This window comes from Hippopotamus amphibius, chromosome 6 (genome assembly GCF_030028045.1).
Source record: "Hippopotamus amphibius kiboko isolate mHipAmp2 chromosome 6, mHipAmp2.hap2, whole genome shotgun sequence".
Classification (NCBI taxonomy): Eukaryota; Metazoa; Chordata; class Mammalia; order Artiodactyla; family Hippopotamidae; genus Hippopotamus; species Hippopotamus amphibius.
In genome coordinates, this window is record NC_080191.1 from 71,038,029 (window position 1) to 71,059,609 (window position 21,581).

A 21,581-nucleotide genomic window follows, 5' to 3' on the forward strand; every position below is an offset into this window, starting at 1 on the left:
TAACAGATGATAAATTCATTTGGGATTAACATATAATTTCTAGGAGCAAAAGCAAACTATACAGTGCCATAAAATTAGTTTTGACTACTGTGTATTTATATTAAAATGAGGGGAAAAGTGTTTTCTGTACTCAAGATACCGTAACATGCACATTATTAGTTCTTTCCATCCCCTGTTATAAAATAATCTAGTAAACTAATTACCTAAACTAAATAATAACTTATGTGGCAGCATGAGATGATCCTTTAGGTTTAATATTTCTGTATATATTTAAGTATTTTCTACATTTCTACTTGCATAAAAAATGCAGTTTATTTCATCGTGTATTGGCGTACTGTGAACATTGAACATAATACTGTCTTAAATAGCTACTTTGTTGTTACTGAAATCACTTAATATCTTCAAATGAAAATAAAATTATCTCCCATATTCGTCCTCAGAAAATAAGGATGGAAGCACATGCAAAATTTGCAGTTCTTTGGCATCTGACAAGGGACCTCCATATAAATAAGTCTTCATCTTTTGCACGGTCTTTTGACAGGTTGGTTACATTTTATATTCAGATATCTTAATGTTTCTTTTCTTGAATCCCCTGGCCTGTTTGGTAGGGGTAGGAGAGAGCAATCTGCAGATTTTATAAAGAGAATTTTATAAATTGTTTTTTAAAATCTAAGCTATATTAAAAGGCATGGCGTTTTCATTTATCTAACAGATTTTCCCTTTCTAGTTCTGGAGCACCCAGTGCCCCTTCCTTTCATTGGGTGACTTCATCAGGTTCCTTCTATGTGCCAGAAGCCATTCTAGGTGTCAGGGATACAGCAACAGATACAGCCTTCTTGAGTTTATATATATTCACATTCAGTGAAATTTCATGTATACAGTAGATTGTATAAGTGCTTCTCTAGCAGTTATTCTCAGTCTTCTGCCTGAACCAGACTTATTAGAATCTACAGCTAAAATACTGACAAGCCGCTTCCATGGATGCAAAAAATCTGTAGTTAACTGCCTGAGAGTGCTTTTGCTGTTTGTCTAGACTACATAGATGACTCATACCCGAAATATGAGATTTGCAGTAACTTACAAGGAGATGCCATTTATAAGTAGATTTACGTATATTGGCATAAGGTAGCAGTCTCACCAGCAAGTCTCATAGAGGTGGCCCCAAATATAACTACACTTACAGCCCTACTCAGGATCAGACGTGTGCTCTACTAGATGTTATTTCAGCTGGTGATTTTTCAAGCAGCAACACCATTTTCAAATGGTCTGCTGTTGAAGCCTTGTAATGAACTGGGCCCTGGGCCTAGGTGCTTTACAAATACCATCTCTAATATAATGACCACCTGTCCCCATCATGTAAGTGAGGCTTGCAGAGGGTTCAGTATTTGGTGATATGAATGGTAATATCTTCTAAAACAAGACTAATTCTCTAAGCTTTTTCTTTTCTGTTTGTTAGTATTTATCTTATGGAAGTAACGTATGCTTGTGAAATTTCAAGAAACGCAAGTATGTAGGAAAAGAGAAAAGACTGTTTTCTCCGTTCTCATTGTATCTACTGAGACTAGGGATTAAGATTATTAAAATGCTGTGGTGAAAAGTTATTCTGAAGTATAATTACTTTACAATAGTTAATTAAAAGCAAGAAACACAACTGAGAGTTATGTTAATTTTAGAAAAATTAGAGTGTTAAAGTTAACGTACGTGTTTTGTTCTTTGTTTTCATTGTCGGTGTTTCTCGTAGATCACTGTTCATCATGTTAGATAGCCTGAACAGTCTCGATGGCTCCACCAGCTCTGTGGGACAAGCCTGGCTGAACCAAGTCCTGCAAAGACATGATATCGCCAGAGTATTGGAACCACTGCTCTTGCTCTTGCTTCATCCCAAAACTCAGAGGGTTTCAGTGCAGCGGGTACAAGCAGAACGTTATTGGAATAAGGCCCCCTGTTATCCCGGAGAAGAGAATGACAAGCATTTCATGCAAAACTTTTCCTGCAGTAATGGTGAATATCACACAGAAGTAGAACAACTTTATTTAGAATTAAATTATTAAAATAAAGTGAGAGGCGAATACAGCAGTGATTGTCAAGAGAAACAAACGTGAGAATTTCTCCACGGGCTGATCTTCTCCCCTCCGCGTGCACTAGCGCTGCTCACCTGGGCCGTGTCAGTGTGTAGCTCATCAATGACCATCTGAGGGCACTTGGACTCTGGTCTCAGCTGCTTCTTTCAGGGGAGGAATCACACAGCTCTGATCAGAAACATTCTTCACTGTTAACAAATAACCTTTAGAATCTGTAATCCTGGTCCAAGGCTCTGCAGATGCTTCACTGGGAATGTGTCGTAAGCTTATAATGCACATTTATATTTCATGCATCCTTTTCCTCATCTGTAAAATGGGAATGATAATACCACCTCTCAAGGCTTCATTGTGAATGTCAGATGTAGTCATGTTTGTGACAGTTCAGTGCAGAGACTAGCATCAGTGTTTGATAAATATTCGCTATTACTAGAATAAAGTCCACACTTCACAGATTGTGGAATGATACCCTCTCTAATACACTGAAAATGGCCCCTTAGGTTATTATACTTGAGGGACAGAAGACTCAATGTTTCATTTTTATCTCTTGTCAAATAATCCTGTGAGGTCAGTAGTGAAACGTCATTTTACCGAGCAGGGAGTTGTTGCTTAGAAAGCTGTGGCTTTCTCAGAGCTCCACAGCTGGTAAGTGGTGAAGCTAGAATTAAACTGTTGTGCTCCTACTTCATCTTTAGTGTGTTTCTACAGGGCCTTGGTTTCTTTCTCTAGCTTTCTTTCCATTGCTTCCCCTGAATCTTCCAAGAACATGCTCTACCCCGCTCATTGCCAGAAGTCCTTTGTGTTATCACTTGGCCTGCCATAGTAACTGCGTGTCTGCTGAATTCTCACCTCTCCTCTGAGATCATTCTCACACCTCACCTGTGGTGTCATGATGCTTTCCCTGAGTTTGAAGCATCTGATTTTGCACTATTTGCATGGAACTAAGGCTTCTACCCTTTCTAAAAGAATGTCCCCCAGAAAGTACAGAAATGGATATTTGTGATGCCCTACTAATCTTATTTATTTATTTATTCTATTGGAATATAATTGCTTTACACTCTTGTACCAGTTTTTGAGGTACACCAGGGTCAATCATCTGTATTTATACACATATCCCCGTATCCCCTCCCTCCCTCGACTCCCCCCCTCCACTCCCCCTCCCCCCCCCCACCCTCCCCGGCCCTACTGATTTTAAATGTCTTAGAATAGTGCTCTCTTTTCCTTCCCCCACCCTCTTCTCCTGATTTAGGGCCTTGCCCAAACTAGATAATTCATCAATACAAGTTGAATTTTATTAAAATCAAGAAGATTATGTATTTATATATTAACTATATACTAAATGACTTTTAAAGGATGTCATGGGGATAAGGACAGTTTTATATTTTATCCGTTAAGTATGCTGTTTTGTTTAATTCAGTTGAATAATAGGCCTTCTAGTATTGAATTGTCTTTATAAAATTCTAGTTAATGGTCATATACATAATTTTCTAACTTTAAAAAGTCTAACATATTAATAAATATTTTAATAGGAAAGTATAAGTAGGTAATGAAAGTAATGATTAAAAATCTTGTTCAGTCTACATTTCAGTTATTTTAATATATTTTATATTATTTCTTTATCCTTTCATATGCCAGGAAGCCAAGTACAACTCATTGCATCGAAAGGAAATGGTGAAAAGACGCTTACCATGGACGAAATAGAGAACTTCAGTCTCACCGTTAATCCATTAAGTGACAGACTGTCCCTTCTAAGTACCAGCAGTGAGACAATTCCAATGGTTGTATCTGATTTTGATCTTCCAGACCAGCAGATGGAAATACTCCAGAGTTCTGACTCTGGATGTTCTCAGTCCTCTGCTGGGGACAACTTGAGTGACGAAGTCGATCCTGACAACGTGGCTGCACAGGAGGATTCCCAGCGGCCGCACGCAGGCTCCCCAGGGGATGATGTTCAGCAGGTAGTCTTTGACCTGATATGTAAAGTCGTAAGTGGCCTGGAAGCAGAGTCTGCCGCAGTCACATCTCAGTTAGAAACTGAAGATGTGCCCCCAAAGGACAGTGATGTAGATCCAGGAGAGGACGTGATTAAAAGTGAAGATCAGTCTGCTCAGCAGAGTCAGATTGCTTTGCTGAATAACGAAAACTCTCAGTTTCTGTCTGTGTCTGCGGAGGGAGGCTGTGAGGGTGTGCCAAATGGAATCTCCAGAAACAGCTCCTCACCTTGTATCTCAGGAACCACACAGACTTTCCATGACTCTCCCGTTGCTTCTGCAGAAACCAGATCTAGACAGAGAAGTCACAGTAGTATTCAGTTCAGCTTCAAGGAAAAATTATCAGAAAAAGTTTCAGAGAAAGAAACAATTGTTAAGGAGTCAGGTAAACAACCAGGAGCAAAACCTAAAGTAAAACTGGCCAGAAAAAAGGATGATGACAAGAAAAAAACTTCAAATGAAAAACTCAAACAAACCAGTGTTTTCTTTAGTGATGGTCTGGATTTAGAGAACTGGTATAGCTGTGGAGAGGGAGAAATTTCTGAAATTGAGAGTGACATGGGTTCTCCAGGATCACAGAAATCTCTCAATTTCAACATCCATCCACTCTATCAACATGTGCTTTTGTATCTCCAGTTGTATGATTCGTCAAGGACTCTGTATGCTTTTTCTGCCATCAAGGCTATCTTGAAAACTAACCCCGTTGCTTTTGTAAATGCCATTTCAACCACTAGTGTAAATAATGCATATACCCCTCAGTTGTCTCTGCTTCAGAATCTATTGGCCAGACACCGGATTTCTGTTATGGGCAAAGATTTTTATAGTCACATTCCAGTGGACTCGAATCATAACTTCCGGAGTTCTATGTACATAGAAATCCTGATTTCCCTCTGCTTATATTATATGCGTAGCCACTACCCAACTCATGTCAAGGTCACGGCACAAGATTTAATAGGCAATCGAAACATGCAGATGATGAGCATCGAAATTTTGACACTCCTCTTTACTGAGTTGGCAAAAGTCATAGAAAGCTCTGCAAAAGGTTTCCCCAGTTTTATCTCTGATATGTTATCTAAGTGCAAAGTTCAGAAAGTGATCCTTCACTGTTTGCTGTCATCCATCTTTAGTGCACAGAAATGGCATAGTGAGAAGATGGCAGGTAAGAACATGGTTGCTGTGGAAGAAGGTTTCTCAGAGGACAGCCTGATCAATTTCTCCGAAGATGAATTTGACAGTGGCAGCACACTCCAGTCACAGCTTCTTAAAGTGCTTCAGAGGCTCATTGTTCTAGAACACAGGGTAATGACTCTCCCTGAAGAGAATGAAACAGGCTTTGATTTTGTGGTATCTGATCTGGAGCACATCAGTCCCCATCAGCCCATGACTTCTCTTCAGTATTTGCATGCCCAGCCCATCACGTCTCAAGGCATGTTCCTCTGTGCAGTGATACGAGCTTTACATCAACACTGTGCTTGTAAGATGCACCCACAATGGATTGGTTTAATCACATCTACTCTGCCTTACATGGGAAAAGTTCTGCAGAGAGTGGTTGTTTCTGTGACACTACAGCTTTGCAGAAATTTAGATAACCTAATTCAACAGTACAAATATGAAACGGGATTATCTGATAGTAGGTAAGGGTTGGTTTTTAATTTTGTCATCAACATTTTTTACACACGTTACTGCTTAGTCATCTACAAAGTCAGTTGCACTTTGGGTGAATACATTTGCGGTTATCATTAGGTTACAAACAGTGTCTTATTTTCATAAAGAAGAAAATTGAGGAAGGGTATCAACAAAAGAATTGAGTGGAAAACAGAAGGAATATATAAACAGGACTTTTTTTCTCCTGAGAGCTGAAATTAATGTTGATGCTCTTTTTGACTGAGCTGCCAAAAGGAATAGAAAGCTCAGCATGGGGTTTCCCTGATCTTATCTGATATGTTTATCTAAGTGCAGATTAATTTCACACTAAAATTAATTTAAAATTACAAATACTTCTTTTCCCATCTGATTTTATTTCTCGTTTTGGATTTTCATAGTTTGGTGGCAAATTTTATTTGTATCCCCAGGCCACATTCAAAATTAATCTGTCAAAAATTACCCAGATGTTTAGTAGACTAGTATCTGGTTTATCTCCTGTATAACCTCTGGTACTAGCTATAAAATGTAAGAAAACTGCCTGTATCCTTTAATGTTGATATGATATGCCTGCCATTACATGGTTGCCAGGGATTTACTGGCTATATTTGTTTATCTTGCATAGAATTTATTATCCGAAAAGAACTTTAGTACATTTAATGTGACTCACGTATTTTATTAGATGCAGATATAAAAGCTCCTAATTTATTCATTTAGTCATCTGTTTATATAATACTTATTGAGCACTTACTATGTGCCTAGCACATGCTGGACATTTACTGTTGATAAAACATGACCTTCTCTTTCACAGAACTTGTGTTCAAACGGATGTGTTTTATTTCAGGCCTCTGTGGATGGCATCAATTATTCCCCCAGATCTGATTCTTACTCTTTTGGAAGGGATCACAGCCATTATCCACTACTGCTTGTTGGATCCTACTACACAGTATCACCAAGTAAGAGTGCACAAGTATTTGACTGCTTTTTAAAGACTGTGAGGCCTAGTAAGTCCCCATTGGTAAACCTCAGTAAGTGATATGTTTCTTCCCCCGACTTTAATAGCTTTTGGTCAGTGTAGACCAGAAGCACCTGTTCGAAGCCCGCAGTGGAATCCTCTCGATCCTTCACATGATCATGTCCTCTGTGACACTGCTCTGGAGCGTACTGCATCAGGCCGATTCTTCGGAGAAGATGACCATCGCTGCATCTGCCTCTGTTACCACTATTAATCTTGGAGCCACAAAGGTTAGATAATTCACACTTTATCCTTGGTGCTCAAGAGGCTAATTGAGGACTCTCCCAAAGATTATGTTCTGAATCTGTGAATAATTTGAGTAGTATTTATGGTACTCTGCAGGGATTGTGTGATTAGTTACCAAGTAATTTTTTAACCGTTTTATTGAAATGACATAACACAAAATTCACCTTTTTAAGTATATATAATGGGGTGTTTTTGTTTTTATTTGTTTAGTAAATTTACAGAGCTGTAGTATTCTCACCACAGTCTAAAGTTTGAGCCTACCCATCACCACAGGAAGATTCCTCATGCCCATCTGGAGTCACTCAGTTCCCATCCCTAACCACAGTCAACTGCTAATCTGTTTTCTCTTTATATCAATTTGCTTTCTCTGGCCATTTCTTGTAAATGGAATTATACGTTATTTGGTCTTTTGTATCTAACTTCTTTCATGTAACAATATTTTTGAGGTTCATCCATACATATTATAACTTTGTTCCTTTTTTTAGGACAAGCTGATATTTTAATATGCAAATCTCTCCTGGAAAACAGTTTAGTAATATGTACAGAGATCTTTAAGTTTCATAGTCTTTGACCTAGTAATCTACTTTAGTAATGAATTCTAAGGTAATCAAAATTATGTAAATATATATATAAAATATTATAGCCTTACTTAATGGCAGAAAAAAAGAGAGACCCTAAACGTTAAGGGAATGGTTGAATAAATTGTTCGTTCAAGTGTTACATTATGTAGCCACTAATAATCGTGGTTTTGAAGAATTGTCAGTGGATGGAAAGTGCTTAAAAGTTTGGTGACACAGAGATGTTAGGTCATTGAACAAATATTGTATTTATAATTATGTAAAAAATTCATCTGCAGAAAAAGGAATATAGAAAATTCATGTGTTAATAGTGATTATATCAGGATGATGAGGTTACTGGTTGGTTTTTTAAATTTTTTTTCTTCTTGTACTCTTTGGTATTTTCCAAATTTTCAACTTTAGAGGGAAATGATGTGAGTGTTTAAAAGCATGTTATGCTATGGCAAGTTGTCAGATTGCTATGCTTCAATTACTTAATCTTACTCCTAGACTTGACTTCCTGGATCTGGGAGTCATGGGAGCACACCGCGCACTGTGGTGGAAGGGTGAAAATCAGTAGAAAATTTTATTTAAGCCCGGATGTTTGGATTAAACTAGTATAATTTGTTTTGTTTTGTTTTGTCCTTTTGAATTAAAATGACCATGGTTGCATCTCTTAGTACTGTTAAAGTTTTCTCTACCATTGTTTAGGTAGCAAAAGATATGAGTTCTGTATATTATTTCGAGAAAAACTAAAAGTGCAGTCTAGTAATTAGTGCTTCCATAATTTTTAATTCACTTGTTATTTGCTTAAATTTTTTTAGAACTTGAGACAGCAGATCCTAGAGTTATTGGGGCCCATTTCAATGAATCATGGTGTCCACTTTATGGCTGCCATTGCCTTTGTATGGAATGAAAGAAGGCAGAACAAAACCACCACCAGGACCAAGGTATGTATTTGTGTTTTCGTTTGGTAAGCATATGGTGAGCACATGCTGATTTTCAGTTCTCCATTAGTTGCAGTGGGGCTGGGGTGGGGTGGATGGTGGAAAAGCAACAGGTTTGTCTACAAGTTTAGGTAATGTTAGACTGCCTACATTTCTTAAATAAATATAAAATATATTTTATGTGAAAGAGAAATATGATACTGAAATTATAGCTGTATTTTACATAGAAATGGTAATATAATGTGTTTTTTAAATGATAGTCATTCAGGGTACAGAGCAAAAATATGGAGAGAAATTTTCATCTTGACTAGTTTTTCATTACAATGACTGCTTAAATCATTTCTCAATGTAATTCATATATTGTCTTTGGATTATATTTGTGAAAATTGTGTTGCTTTCTTGGCTCGAAAGCTCAAAAAAGTGTTCTATATTGGATATAAATACTGATTCATTAGAATGCTAAGGCTATTAAATAATTTACATTCCCATATATGATTTTTCTAACTAAAGGTTTCTGATCTGTTGTTTTTGTGCGGATTTCACATTACATATATGCTGACATTTCTAAAGTAATAAAAATTCCCACTTATATGACATTTTGCATGTGATGATTCAGTAGTAGATATTACATTGGACAGAACTGAGATCCTAGACTATTTAAAATCAGTCAAGCACATGTGGTTTAATATGGCATATTGAACACATGCGTTTTTCCCTGCTCTCTTCTCAAAAATGAGAGTAAAAAAAATTGTAAATGGCAAAATCCACAATGACAAAAAATTGGGAGAGGTGACCACAAGAAAATAAGAAGTGTCAACAAAATTTTGCAAGATGAAAAGCACATGTCTGAGTTGTAACTGACTTGGATATCAATATCAGCTTTCTCTGCTCTACTAAGTTGCTGCGAGAAGGGGATCAATTCCCAGTGTAAAGCTACAGACGGTTTCTGGAAGTAGAAGTATCAGGTAATTCTAAAGGCAAAGAGTTAGGATGAGGCTGAAATCTGGAGGACTGACTGAAAGTTTGCAGATCCCTTTTTCCCTACCCAAGTAACCACCCACTTCTCTTACTGTACCCCATCAGGAGACCGGAGGCAAGTTTACTATGTGAACAGTTTATCAGTAGAGGCTCTTGATCCACGGGCCCAAGGTTCACACAGGTAGAAATGAGACTTCATGCTGAAAACAGCATTCAGAAGAAGTCTGCATTTCAAAAAATGGAAATCACCCTCACCTTAGCGAGATGGCTGGAAGCTGTTATGTCCCTCAGATAGGCGTTTTGAGGATTTCTCTCTAGGAAAATGACCTGACCAAGAGAAAAGACCTATAGCTACTGAAGTTTTTGAGTCTCCTAACAACAACAACAAAAAAAACTAGGCTGCTGTCACCAGACAGAAAGACCCACCTATCCAGTAGTCTTGCACACGAATGCTTGAGTTCCCATCACTGTTTAGTTTCTTTTTGAAAGGCAGTAGTAACATAGTTGTTAAGAGTGCAGACTTTGAAACCAGATCCCTGGGGTGCAGATATTGACTTCTCCACTCACTAACTCTATGACTTCTTCAGGGTAGTGATACTACTTCATGGGGTTGTAAGAACCAGAAAGAAAGAAAGGGAGGGAGGGAAGCAGGAAGGGAGGAAGGAAATTTAGATAAGGCACTTACCAGTGCCTAGCAGTTAATAAGCACTCTGTAAATATATATATAGTTATATTATTAATACTCACATTTAAAATTGATAGCCAAGTCATATGAAGAAAGCCTCAAAAAATTTGACAAAGACCAAAACAAGTCGATAGAGAAAGTCAAAAGAAACAATGCAGGTAACAGAAGAAAATGTAAATAATAGTAATGTCCTTCAAGAGGTAAAACCATATTGCATCCATGAAATAAGAAGAGGAGATTATAAGGAAGACTATTGCAAAACTTTTGTCTTGAATGTTAAAAGTTTTTATAGCAGAAACAAAACAAAATCAATATAAGGGTTGGAAGTGAAAGTAGATAAATACCAAATACAGAATGTAAATTTAGAGATGTGGAAAATAGGGGAAAGGAGATTTTAAAATTAGGGAAATGATACTGGAGGTGCAACATCTTTTTGAAGAAAAAAGGAATAGAAAAAAATGAGGGAGAAAAGTATTTAAGAAATAGTACAAGGAAATTCTCCAGAAATGAAGAAAATGAGTTTTTACAGGCACTATGAAAAGTGATCTATCCACACAAAATTCAGCAAATAATTTCAGAACACGGGAGATAAAAAGGAGACCTGACAGTCTTCTAAAGAGAAAATACTGGTCATATTCAATGGAATAATGATAAGACTTGTCAATAGCAACACTAGAAATTAATGATGGGAAAATTAGTTTCAGTCTATAATTCTAACCCAGCCAAACTGTCACTCAGATGACAGTTTTGACCATGAAATGTCTCCCAAAAAAAAAGAAAGAAAAATTGTGATCAATTCACCCTTTCTCAGCTATTGTAAGATGTATCTCCACCAGAGGAGGAATAAAACAAGAAAGAAGGCAACATGGGATCCAAAAAATAGGAGTTCCAACACAGAAGAAAAGAAAAGGGGAATCTTTAAGGCTGATGGTCACAGGAGAGAAATCAAGATGATACTGTGTAGCACGCCTAGAGAGTACCAACCCAAGTAGAAGGTAGAAAGAGTAATTATCTGATGGTTTTGAATACATAATTAGAGGACATTTACAGTTGCTGGAGTATTCATGGATGAACCTGTAATAGAGAAAACCAAGCAAACAGAAACAGTGCGAGCACACAAATGCACACACTTCTATTAAACACATTGTGACAGTTAAAGAAGCTTTTTTAAATCAAGGTAGAAAAATCCAGCCGAAGTCTTATTGCCCAGTGATAACCATGTTTTCTTGTATATACGATCAGATTTTTAAACACACTTACATATAAGATGTTATGAATACAGGCATTGTATTCCTTTCCGTTGACGTATATTCATTTACTTCATCCATCTGCTGGTTGATATACAGTTATTCATACAGCTTTTATTTTTTTCATCATAATCTTAGTGAAAAGGGGAAATTTATATACAAAATATGCATGTTTCTCTTCATGTCGTAAACAACTCTGAAATGAATGAAAGTGCGTACATCATTCATCACATGCAGTGTTTGTGCAAATCCTTAAAAAAATAAAGATAAAACAGTTATATTTCTTTGAGGCAAATAATTTTATTAATCTAGACTCATTGAAACTTATCATTGGGATGAATAATGAAAACTATTTTAAAAGTTGGTAAAACAAAACAGTTTAACTCTAGGGAAAACAAAGTTGTACAAGAAAAGACGCAGTGATGACACAGCATAACTATAAGTAGTCATGTGAACCCTAGGTGTCGATTTAAGTGAAATTATGATGTAACTACGTTGGGAGAATAGGGAGAAAAATGTAAGAGAGCTAAACCTTTGTCTTCTAAAGGAGGAAGTCAATAGATAATGTATAAAATTGAAGAAGATGTTCTGAAATAGGAAAAATAGTAACAGTGTATGTTACTCAGAAACAATAGAAAAGAGCTAAGAGTTGAGCATGGTTGCTTTGGGGCCTGAGAAGTGTGAAGGCACTGCTGTTTTGTCTTAAAAGGCTTCTTGTCCTATTTGATTTTTTGAAATGATGTACATGTATTATATTGATTAAAGAAATTCTACCTAAAGTTGTCAAGGGACATGAAAAGGTCTTTATGTTAGAAGAGGCCATAAAATATTTTCTTAATTCTATGATTTCTCTTAAAAGACTTACATATACACATACATAAGTGAGTACAACGATGTGTTCTCCAGGTTATTCCTGCAGCCAGTGAAGAACAGCTTTTACTGGTAGAACTGGTTCGCTCCATCAGTGTCATGAGAGCAGAAACTGTCATACAGACTGTGAAAGAAGTTTTAAAGCAGCCCCCAGCCATAGCCAAGGACAAGGTAAGAAGAACTTTGATTTGTTTACAGTTGTATTTCAGAAATGACCCTGGTAGGTAAGATATTTTTTGTACAATACATCCTTTTAAATAGATTGCAGAGATGAGTGCATGTGTCCCTTGCATCGCCCTAATAAAAACAGTTCTCAGTATCTGCAGTGACTTGCTGTTGTGATTCATCCCTGTGGCCAGTGAAGAGCAGTTCACTGCTCGTGGTTCTGCATGTGTGCATCTGAGGCAGTCAGGAGCTGTGTGACCAGATTCTTAGGTGAGGTTTTTCTGGTCATGTAAAGGAAGAGCACAGAAGCCAGAGCCTGAGGCCTGTTTACCTCAGTTGTTGCTTTTTTCACAGCTTCTTACTCCTTTCTCTTCAGAATGAATGTCTCAAGCCTGTGAACTCCCCACATTTTGCCATAACCTTAGTTCTAGTCAGTGTCATTTCTTGACGGTGTACAAAACTGCTTTGCAAGGGCTACCAAAAAATAAATAACAAGGTCTCTACATTCACAACGCATTGTCTCTAGTTACGCAGACATAAAAGTCTACAAATTAATAAAGTTACTGACTTCTCTACTTTTTTTGTTCCTTTGTTCCAACAACACTGAGGTCCTATTTTCTTAAAAAATATTTACCAACTGGAAACATTAGATTTTAAGTCAAGCCAAAATAGACCTAATAACTTCCTTAAAAGAATTATTACACATATATGAAAATACTAAATTATTTTTTCTATTGCCTGAAGGGTGTACTCCTTGCGTGTGTGAATAGCCGGTGTCTATATTAACTTTTTAACAGTTTCCTTACTGTTCTGAAATCACCTCTGGGGCATTTGTGATAGGATTTCAAATTTGCATGTGGAAAGCTCAATTCAGCATAATATTTTGAGCATCTACTTGTGCCAGAGATACTGGGCTAAGTGTGAAGGATATAAAAACAAATAAGAGCAAATGCTACACCCCTGAACTGCTGTCATGTCCCCCCTCCCCCCCCCCCCCATTCTCAGTATGCTAAGTTCTGAATTTTTCTTTCTGTGGTAAAAGGAGAAATTATCAAGGGAATAGTTGGTTCTAAAAAGTAACAAATAGGTAACTGTCTGTGGACATCAGTAGTATTTTCTTGCCTATTACTGATTTTTAAGGACAGGTGTGTTCTTTTTATTATGTATTACACTCAGCACAACCTAATAAACTGCATTTGAGACATGAACTCCTAATAGACTACCTTTTAGGCTATTAGGAATTAGTTCAAATTTGGGACAACACTAATTTAACAGAAACGTGTGGTAAAATAGGTTTAAATTCCCATTTCAGAAAAAATTTTAACCTAATTCTGATAGCCCCAGCCAAGCATAGGCTGATTAAAATAAAAATGGTATTGATGCTTATAGAGTAAACGGATCATTTAAAAGTAATGACTGGGGTATCAACTCTGGATATGGGATGGGCAGGGTAGGGATTGAGAATATTTTGATTCCTTCTGTCCATTTTCAACTTTTTAAATAACTTTTGTGTTTTCCCTACTACATGGAAGAGAGCTGCATGGTTTTTATGACAACCTAGTGTTTGATTCTGTTTGCTTTTCATTTTTTAATTTAAAATTGGCAGTAAAACACAGAGTAGTTGCAGCTATGAAAAGGAAAGGCAGCATTTTTCTTCACTATAAAACTGATTTCTTTTGTTTATAGAAACATCTTTCTTTGGAAGTCTGCATGCTTCAGTTTTTCTATGCTTATATTCAAAGGTAAGATAACTGATACGGATCTCTCCTCACTTCATTTAGCAGCGTATGAAAAGTTAGGAAATATAGGAGAAAAGCACCTGAATTCTTTCAAGACGTTGCTTCTTTTTTTCTTTCTAAAACTTAATACTAGAAACATAAAACATTGTTTATGAACACATTAATAAAAGTCATTGGTCTCTTAATGACTCAGTCATGCAAATCCTACAAACATAAAGACCTAAGTGTATTAAAGATACTCTGGACATTAAAACACTGAATTGTTAGAAAATCATTTAAATATAAATTAAAAAGCTACATACTACTCTTGAAACCTTGCCTGTTGCCACTGAATCCATTATTTTGATATAAGTGAACACATGGAAATCTGATTTTTTTTAACGTTAGTTTTGCATTTAACTGACAGCTGGACAGAAGTTAGGTGATTTGAGTTTTGATAAACTTCTTGCTCAAGAACCTGACTCTTAGTCATCCCTTACAGGGTAATTTTCATTTTAATTATCAAAACTGGCAACAGTTTGTGATCTGTGATTAACATTTATCAAATTAGGTTAAACATTGCGATTTAGAGCAAGGACTGCCTAAAATCTGAACTTAGATACATAGAGGGGTTAGGGTTAAGGTCAGCTGGAAACAAAGTTAATCTTAATTTCTGTAGAGGTGAGAGACTGGTATTTAGGATAGATTGACAGCTCTCCCTTAGGTGAGATAGAGACTCATAGGTGAAGGAAAAAGAGCTAATGCAAGAGAGAAGTGGAGAGAATAGGATAAAGAGTAGGTAACTAGGATGTCAGTAATTACACTGAGATTTATTGCAGCTGTATTTAACTTTTTGAGAGTCCATGTGATTAAAAACCAGTGTTTCTATACAGCAAAATTTCTAGACTAATAAATTACACTGGATATTTTAAATGTGCTTGGTTTTCTTTTTATACATAATATTAGTAGAAAATATAAAGCTTTTAGAAATGGTCTATCACAGCCTACAAAAATTTAGGAAATGTTTCAGAGAAAGTAGTAGGAAACTATGGTAAAGACTGGGGAAATTAAAGTTGATGTTGGCTTTCTCTGTATATAGAAACTATGTTTATCTTGCAGAATTCCAGTGCCCAATTTAGTGGATAGCTGGGCATCACTGCTGATACTTCTGAAAGACTCCATACAATTGAGCCTTCCAGCCCCAGGGCAGTTTCTTATACTTGGGTAAGCAGTTTCACTTAAAAATATGATTTCAAATAAAAGAACAATATTCATTGTCTGATTGCTGAATAACATGTTTTGGGTGATTGTGTGATCTCTACCTTCTCATAGGATTCTCAAGGTACAGAACTAGATGTATAATAAGAGGCCAGTAAAAAAAAGTGGGGGGAGGATTCGGAGGGAACATTGTGTGTTAATACACATGCCGTATGTAAGTGTGCTAACATAAAATTGTTGCACCCGTAGTCACTTAGGAGAGAGTATAGGATTAAAAGAGGCAGAAGTGGGTAGGATGGCTGAAGGGGAACTTCATAGGGGAGGGTCATTTGAGTTCAGGGCCCTGAACATAAAAAGGTGTGGAAAAGTCATTTTCTCTCTGTCATGTTGTTCCCTGATCTGTGTTAATAATGTGTGTGATTATTTGATGAATTCCAGTCACCCTTAACTGCATGCACCATGATGTCCTGGACAGTGTCTATCTTTTGCTCTTCATTATTCTTGGCTCATAATATGTCCCCAAGAAATATTTGCTCAGTGAATGGAGGTGGTAGGAACAGAAAATCTTGGTGGAGCAGGAAGGGAAGGGTCCACTGGGAAAGGTACCCTGTCTGGTTTGGCAGTGGAGTAAGTAAGACACAGCAGTGGAATGGTGGGTGGATGAAAAGGGAGATGGGAACTAGAATGGGGAAGGATTTTGCATTTTAGTTAAGAAATTTGATCTTGGGCTGGGGTAGGGGGAGTGATGGCAGGTTTTGAGGAGGGACACGACTGGCGGGTTAGTAGTAGAAAGGATCAGAGGGGAAAGAAGATGGACTAGGAATTGTTTCTGGTGGGAGGGAGCAAGTTTGTGTGCTGTGGATATTGGGATTGAAATAACAGGGCAAAAAAAGAGGGAAAGGGGACCAGCAAAGGAAAGGAAACATTGAAACATCAGAAAGTTAGAAGAAAAACAGGTATATTCAATGTTCTAGAAGCAAAGAGAAGTTAAGAGGGAATGGCTAACCCCTTCAGAGAAATTAAGGAAGATGATGTATAGTGAGAGGCTGTATTTATTGATGATTTGGAGAGGGTTGGTGACTTTGGAGAGAGGAGTTTGGTGAGGTAATAAGCACAGATGTTAACGGCAAGGGTTAGAATGAGAAAGTGAGTGTGGATTATTCTTGGAAGATGTTTGATCGTGAGAAGAAAGACAACTGACAAGGTAGCAGGAGGAAATATGATATGAAAGTCGTTATTAATGGCAAGGAAGACCTGAGGATGTTGAGTAGTGAACAGCGAAGATTCTGCCTAGATTCAAATCCCAGCTCCTTTACTTCTTTGCTGTATGGCCTTGGGCAGGTTATTTCACCTCTGCATCTGTAAAATAGGAATGATAATAGTGCCTACCTCATAAAGTCGTTACAAGGATTAAATCAGTGTTTATTAAATTCTTAGAATAGTGCCTGGCTGATGTTATATACATGAAGAGTGCTAGAGAGAAAATTGTAGCGAGACGGGGGACTCCTTGATAGCACCAGATTCCAGAGACAGCTGGAAGGGATGGAGACCAGGGAATGGCAGGTATAAGAGTGAGGAAGAAGGCTGCATTTTTTCTAAGACCTTGCTACTCCAGGGTTGGTCCTTCTACCAACACCATTGGAATCACCTGGGAGTTTGTTAGAAATGTAGACTCTCAGGCTCCACCCCTAGACCGGCTAAATCAGAATCTTCATTTTAACAAGATTCTCAAGTGATTTGAGTACGCCCTAAAGTTTGAAAAAGACTGCCTAAGACGGAAGAGGGGAAGGAAAGGGAATACACTTTTCTCCAACCTGGGTTACTTACATTACCTCACATGGTCAACATGTTATCACACTGAACGGATGTAAATTCAACCAAGTGCAAAGAGCTTTGACCTTTTGGTCAACCTCTGTAGCTCTGATGGTGATTTTAGATGTGTAGTTGTGGGTATCTCTATGCACAGACTTAGCTTCTCTGTTGTCCTTAAGGGAACTAGTGATTCTGGTTTGGCAACCAGTGGTCTAGAAAATTTTGAAGTGCAAGGGAGGGAAAGTGAGGGCTCTTTTGTAAAATGGCCCCAAGTGTTCTGGTAAATGTAGGAGTGTAGTCTTCCACCAGGAAGCAGAGAAGGGTGGAGGGGCAGTGAGCTGGAGGAGAGGGGATCAGCCTTGTAGAAGCTGAGTAACACTGCAAGCCCAGCCCGGCCACAGTGAACTAGCAGTCCTGCTCAAGAACGTCAGGGGTCACGATGATCCCTAGAACCTTGTGCTGTCTGTTTTCTAAACCAAAAAGCTGAAGGAGTTTTAGACATTGAAGGTGTAATGAAAAGAGCAGTGGACTCAATGTCTGCCATTCCTGGATCAAAGATTAAGATAACTAGTGTGTATGATAATTTTTAGTGATGACAGATAACTGTAAACACTGCAACTCAAACAGCATTTTCGTGAAGATTTCTGATTCTTACCTTCTGATCTCTAGTTGTAACCCTCATCTCTGGGACCCTGGGTTCATCAGTAAATTTCTCCAAGGCTGTTTTCTCATCTGTCAAGAATAATAGTAACCTGCCTTACCTACCTCTGAATTGTTCTAAGCCTCAGAGAACAGTTCTTTGGACAGTTCTTTGAATCATCACCAAATATCCTGCTGGCTAATTTCATTAAAAATTAAGGCCATCTGTTATGACTTATAGCTTCTCCCCCACAAGATTTTTACTGTTTCCTCACCTGTTTTTTCTTCCTTTCTTGTTTCTCAGATAATGAAGGATCCTACCTCCTTCTCAATGTGTGTTTCTTCTGAGTGTTTAAAAGTTAGACATTTTCAATTATACTAGGAAATTAATTCCCTTTTTAAATTTCTAGTGGTTTATTTTTTCCCCAACCATTCCACTGATCCTCTAAAAATCCCTAATTACAAAATAGAAATTGATATGATTGCTCTTCAATCTCACTTTTCATATCACTTTTCATAATTGTTTGAAAACAATTATGTATGTAATTTATCTTAGTAAAATCAAATCAAGGTAAATATTGAGTGGAATTTTAGCAAACAATGGAAATGGATTCTTTTACATTCATGAAGTATTTTTAATCTTTTGTATCTATCTACACAAACAAAACCATTTTTATATTAAAATTTAAGATTGGTGGGGTTTGGGGTATTTTTGAAATTTTTTTATTGATGTATAAAACACTTACAGAAAACATACAAATTATAAGTATACAACTCCACAAATTATTATGAAGTGAACATACCAACTGTTCAACCACAAACCTAAATTAAGAAATAAGATGTCATATGTCCCCTCAGGTCACCTCCCAATTACTGTCATTGCCCTTCTTCCCAAGGTAACCACTATTCTGGCTTCTAACACCACAGATAAATTTTGCCTTGCTTTTGAACAGTAAGATATATAAATAGGATATTTTGTGTCTGCTTCTTTCATACAACATGTTTATAAAATTTATCCTAGTAATTTCATGTGGCTATAATTTATTCGTTTTCATTATTATTTAGCTTTTCATTGTATGAATATGCCACAATTTACGTCTTCTGTCACAAGACATTTGAGTTCTTTCCCGTTTTGGATTTTACAAATAATACTGTTAAAATGCCCATCAGCAGATGAATGGATAAAGAAGATGTGGCACATATATACAATGGAATATTACTCAGCCATAAAAAGGAATGAAATTGAGTTATCCGTAGTCAGGTGGATGGACCTAGAGTCTGTCATACAGAGGGAAGTAAGCCAGAAAGAGAAAAACAAACACCATATGCTAACTCATATTTATGAAATCTAAAAAAATGGTACTGATGAACCCAGTGACAGGGCAAGAATAAAGACACAGATGTGGAGAACGGACTTGAGGACACAGGATCAGGGGCGAAGGGGAAGCTGGGAAGAAGTGAGAGAGTAGCACTGACATATATACACTACCAAATGTAAAACAGCTAGTGGGAAGCTGCTGCATAACACAGGGAGATCAGCTCGAGGATGGGTGTTGCCTTAGAGGGCCGGGATAGGGAGAGTGAGGAGGAGTTGCGGGAGGGAGGGGATATGGGGATATATGTATAAATATAGCTGATTCACTTTTAGTACAGCAAAAACTGGCACAATAGTGTTAAGCTATTATATTCCAATAAAGATCTTAAAAACAAAAAACCCAAGAGGCACATTCTCAAGGGCACCCAGCAAAAGCCAAACAAAGCCCTCAGCTTGAAAATAATAATAATAATAATAATAATGCTGTAATAAACATCCTTGTACAGGTCTTTTCATGCATATGTTTATGCGTTTCACCTGAGTCACGGGATATCCATGTATACATACATTCATTAAACATATAAAATAGAAATTGAGGCCACAAAACCACTTGCTCACTGTGAAAAATTAGATTGCATCATTTTCTTTACACTGATATTTCCTGTCTGTTTTTTGCTTTGTCCCTTTTAGGGTTCTGAATGAGTTTATTATGAAAAATCCTAGTTTGGAGAATAAAAAAGACCAAAGAGACCTCCAGGTAAGTCATTCTGAATTGAGAGCTGTTGCCAAAACTGTATTTCTCAGTGCCTCAGGTCTAAAATGGGAAGGTCAGGTAAGATCATCTGTGAAGCTTTGTATGTGCGCCTGTGTACATAACATAGATGTAATGGGTTCTCCTTGTTTCTTCAGGATGTGACTCATAAAATAGTGGATGCAATTGGTGCAATCGCTGGTTCTTCTTTGGAACAGACAACATGGCTGCGGCGAAATCTTGAAGTTAAGCCTTCTCCCAAAATAATGGTAGATGGAACCAATTTGGAATCTGATGTTGAAGGTATTGGTCTCAGACATTTAAGTTTATATTTGTAGGCATCTGTTCACTAAGAATTTATTTCACTCTTCACTGTAAGTAACGCAAAATCATCGCTTTTCTCATGTTTAGCAGGTAGCTTTTTTCAGTGGGAAAAAAACCTAACCATATTTTTACTTTACCTGTCTTTTCTCTCATTTAGATATGTTATCACCTGCAATGGAAACCTCAAACATAACTCCTTCTGTATATAGTGTCCATGCATTGACATTACTCTCTGAGGTAAATATTATTGGGTTTTTTTTCACATGAACTTTCAAGTAAACAATTTCACAATTAAATATTAACAAAGTAATTCTTACAGAGATTTTAATTTGAAAAACTGTTTTGTACTTTAAGAAATCACTATAAAGTTTTGACTTCATATTCAGATTAGTAGTTTGCTAAAAATTAGTGATAAGAAGTTCAGATAGCGCCCCCATACACTGTTTTTTAAGTGACCTTTTTAAAAATGACAAGTGCTTTTGTATTACAGTATGGTAGGGAAGGGTGGAGGTGGTATAATGATGCTTGCCACTACAAAGTATTTATAGTTTACCAAACAGTTTTATATACATCCTCTGACATGCTCTTTTTTATACCCTATTATGCAGCCCTGCGGGTCATTTTTGTTTCCCCTTTACAGATGTGGTTACTGAACCTTACAAAGATTAGAACAGTATGACTAAGGCCAAATAGCTGTTAATTGACAGAGTTGCAGCTCACTTCATGTGATTGGATTTTTCTCAAGCCCCCTCATAACCCAGTCAGGGGATGAGAATACTAAGTTACTCGTCTTAAATTTGCTGCTTACTCACTGTCACGTTGGAAGGTTCTTAACCTCTCTTTTTCTCCTCTTCCCTGTCTTGGTTAGAAACAGTAAAATTTGCTCATATTTATATCCTATAGTTATAATGGACAAAAACGCAAATAGTGGCAGAAACCATTCATATAAAAATGGCTTAGGGAGATTTGATTTTAGGTTTTTCTAATTTTAAGGTATTCTAGGTTTTCTTACAGACTGAAAACCACCTCTAAATGCTGTCAGTTTCACCTCTCAGATTATGCGTTCCGTTTCACGTGTTTTAGGTTTTGGCTCATCTTTTGGATATGGTTTTCTACAGTGATGAAAAAGAACGGGTTATTCCTTTACTTGTAAATATTATGCACTATGTTGTGCCCTACCTCCGAAATCACAGGTACTGTTGTTATTTAACTAGATGTGTTAGTTAACTCATACTCTGTTAGAAATAAATTGTGTTCTTTTATTGCGAGTTTTGGAATTACTACAAAATGACTTTATTTTTACTTTCAATTATAGTGCTAAAAAAAATTATTTCTCTTATAGTGCTTTCTGTCTCCCATCAGTGCTTTAGGAAATTTGTGAACA

General features: G+C 37.0%; 1 protein-coding gene across 10 annotated transcripts in view; it reads left to right on the top strand.

Annotated features, from left to right (window-relative positions):
* Window positions 1-21,581, top strand: part of DOP1A (DOP1 leucine zipper like protein A) — a 100,360-nt gene that overhangs the window by 66,647 nt on the left and 12,132 nt on the right. For 9 of the 10 annotated variants that reach the window (XR_009054303.1, XM_057738826.1, XM_057738819.1 and 6 more), the window contains 13 exons: window positions 441-541; window positions 1,742-2,001; window positions 3,714-5,703; window positions 6,555-6,666; window positions 6,773-6,955; window positions 8,353-8,478; window positions 12,292-12,426; window positions 14,107-14,162; window positions 15,258-15,362; window positions 19,813-19,879; window positions 20,032-20,176; window positions 20,355-20,434; window positions 21,281-21,390. Coding sequence is in view for 9 of the 10 variants with exons in the window: in XM_057738826.1 (XP_057594809.1) it covers window positions 441-541; window positions 1,742-2,001; window positions 3,714-5,703; window positions 6,555-6,666; window positions 6,773-6,955; window positions 8,353-8,478; window positions 12,292-12,426; window positions 14,107-14,162; window positions 15,258-15,362; window positions 19,813-19,879; window positions 20,032-20,176; window positions 20,355-20,434; window positions 21,281-21,390 (3,470 nt within the window). In the remaining variant the exon portion in view is untranslated. The remainder of the gene's footprint in view (window positions 1-440; window positions 542-1,741; window positions 2,002-3,713; window positions 5,704-6,554; window positions 6,667-6,772; window positions 6,956-8,352; window positions 8,479-12,291; window positions 12,427-14,106; window positions 14,163-15,257; window positions 15,363-19,812; window positions 19,880-20,031; window positions 20,177-20,354; window positions 20,435-21,280; window positions 21,391-21,581) is intronic. The other variant, XM_057738825.1, reaches the window with a different exon arrangement.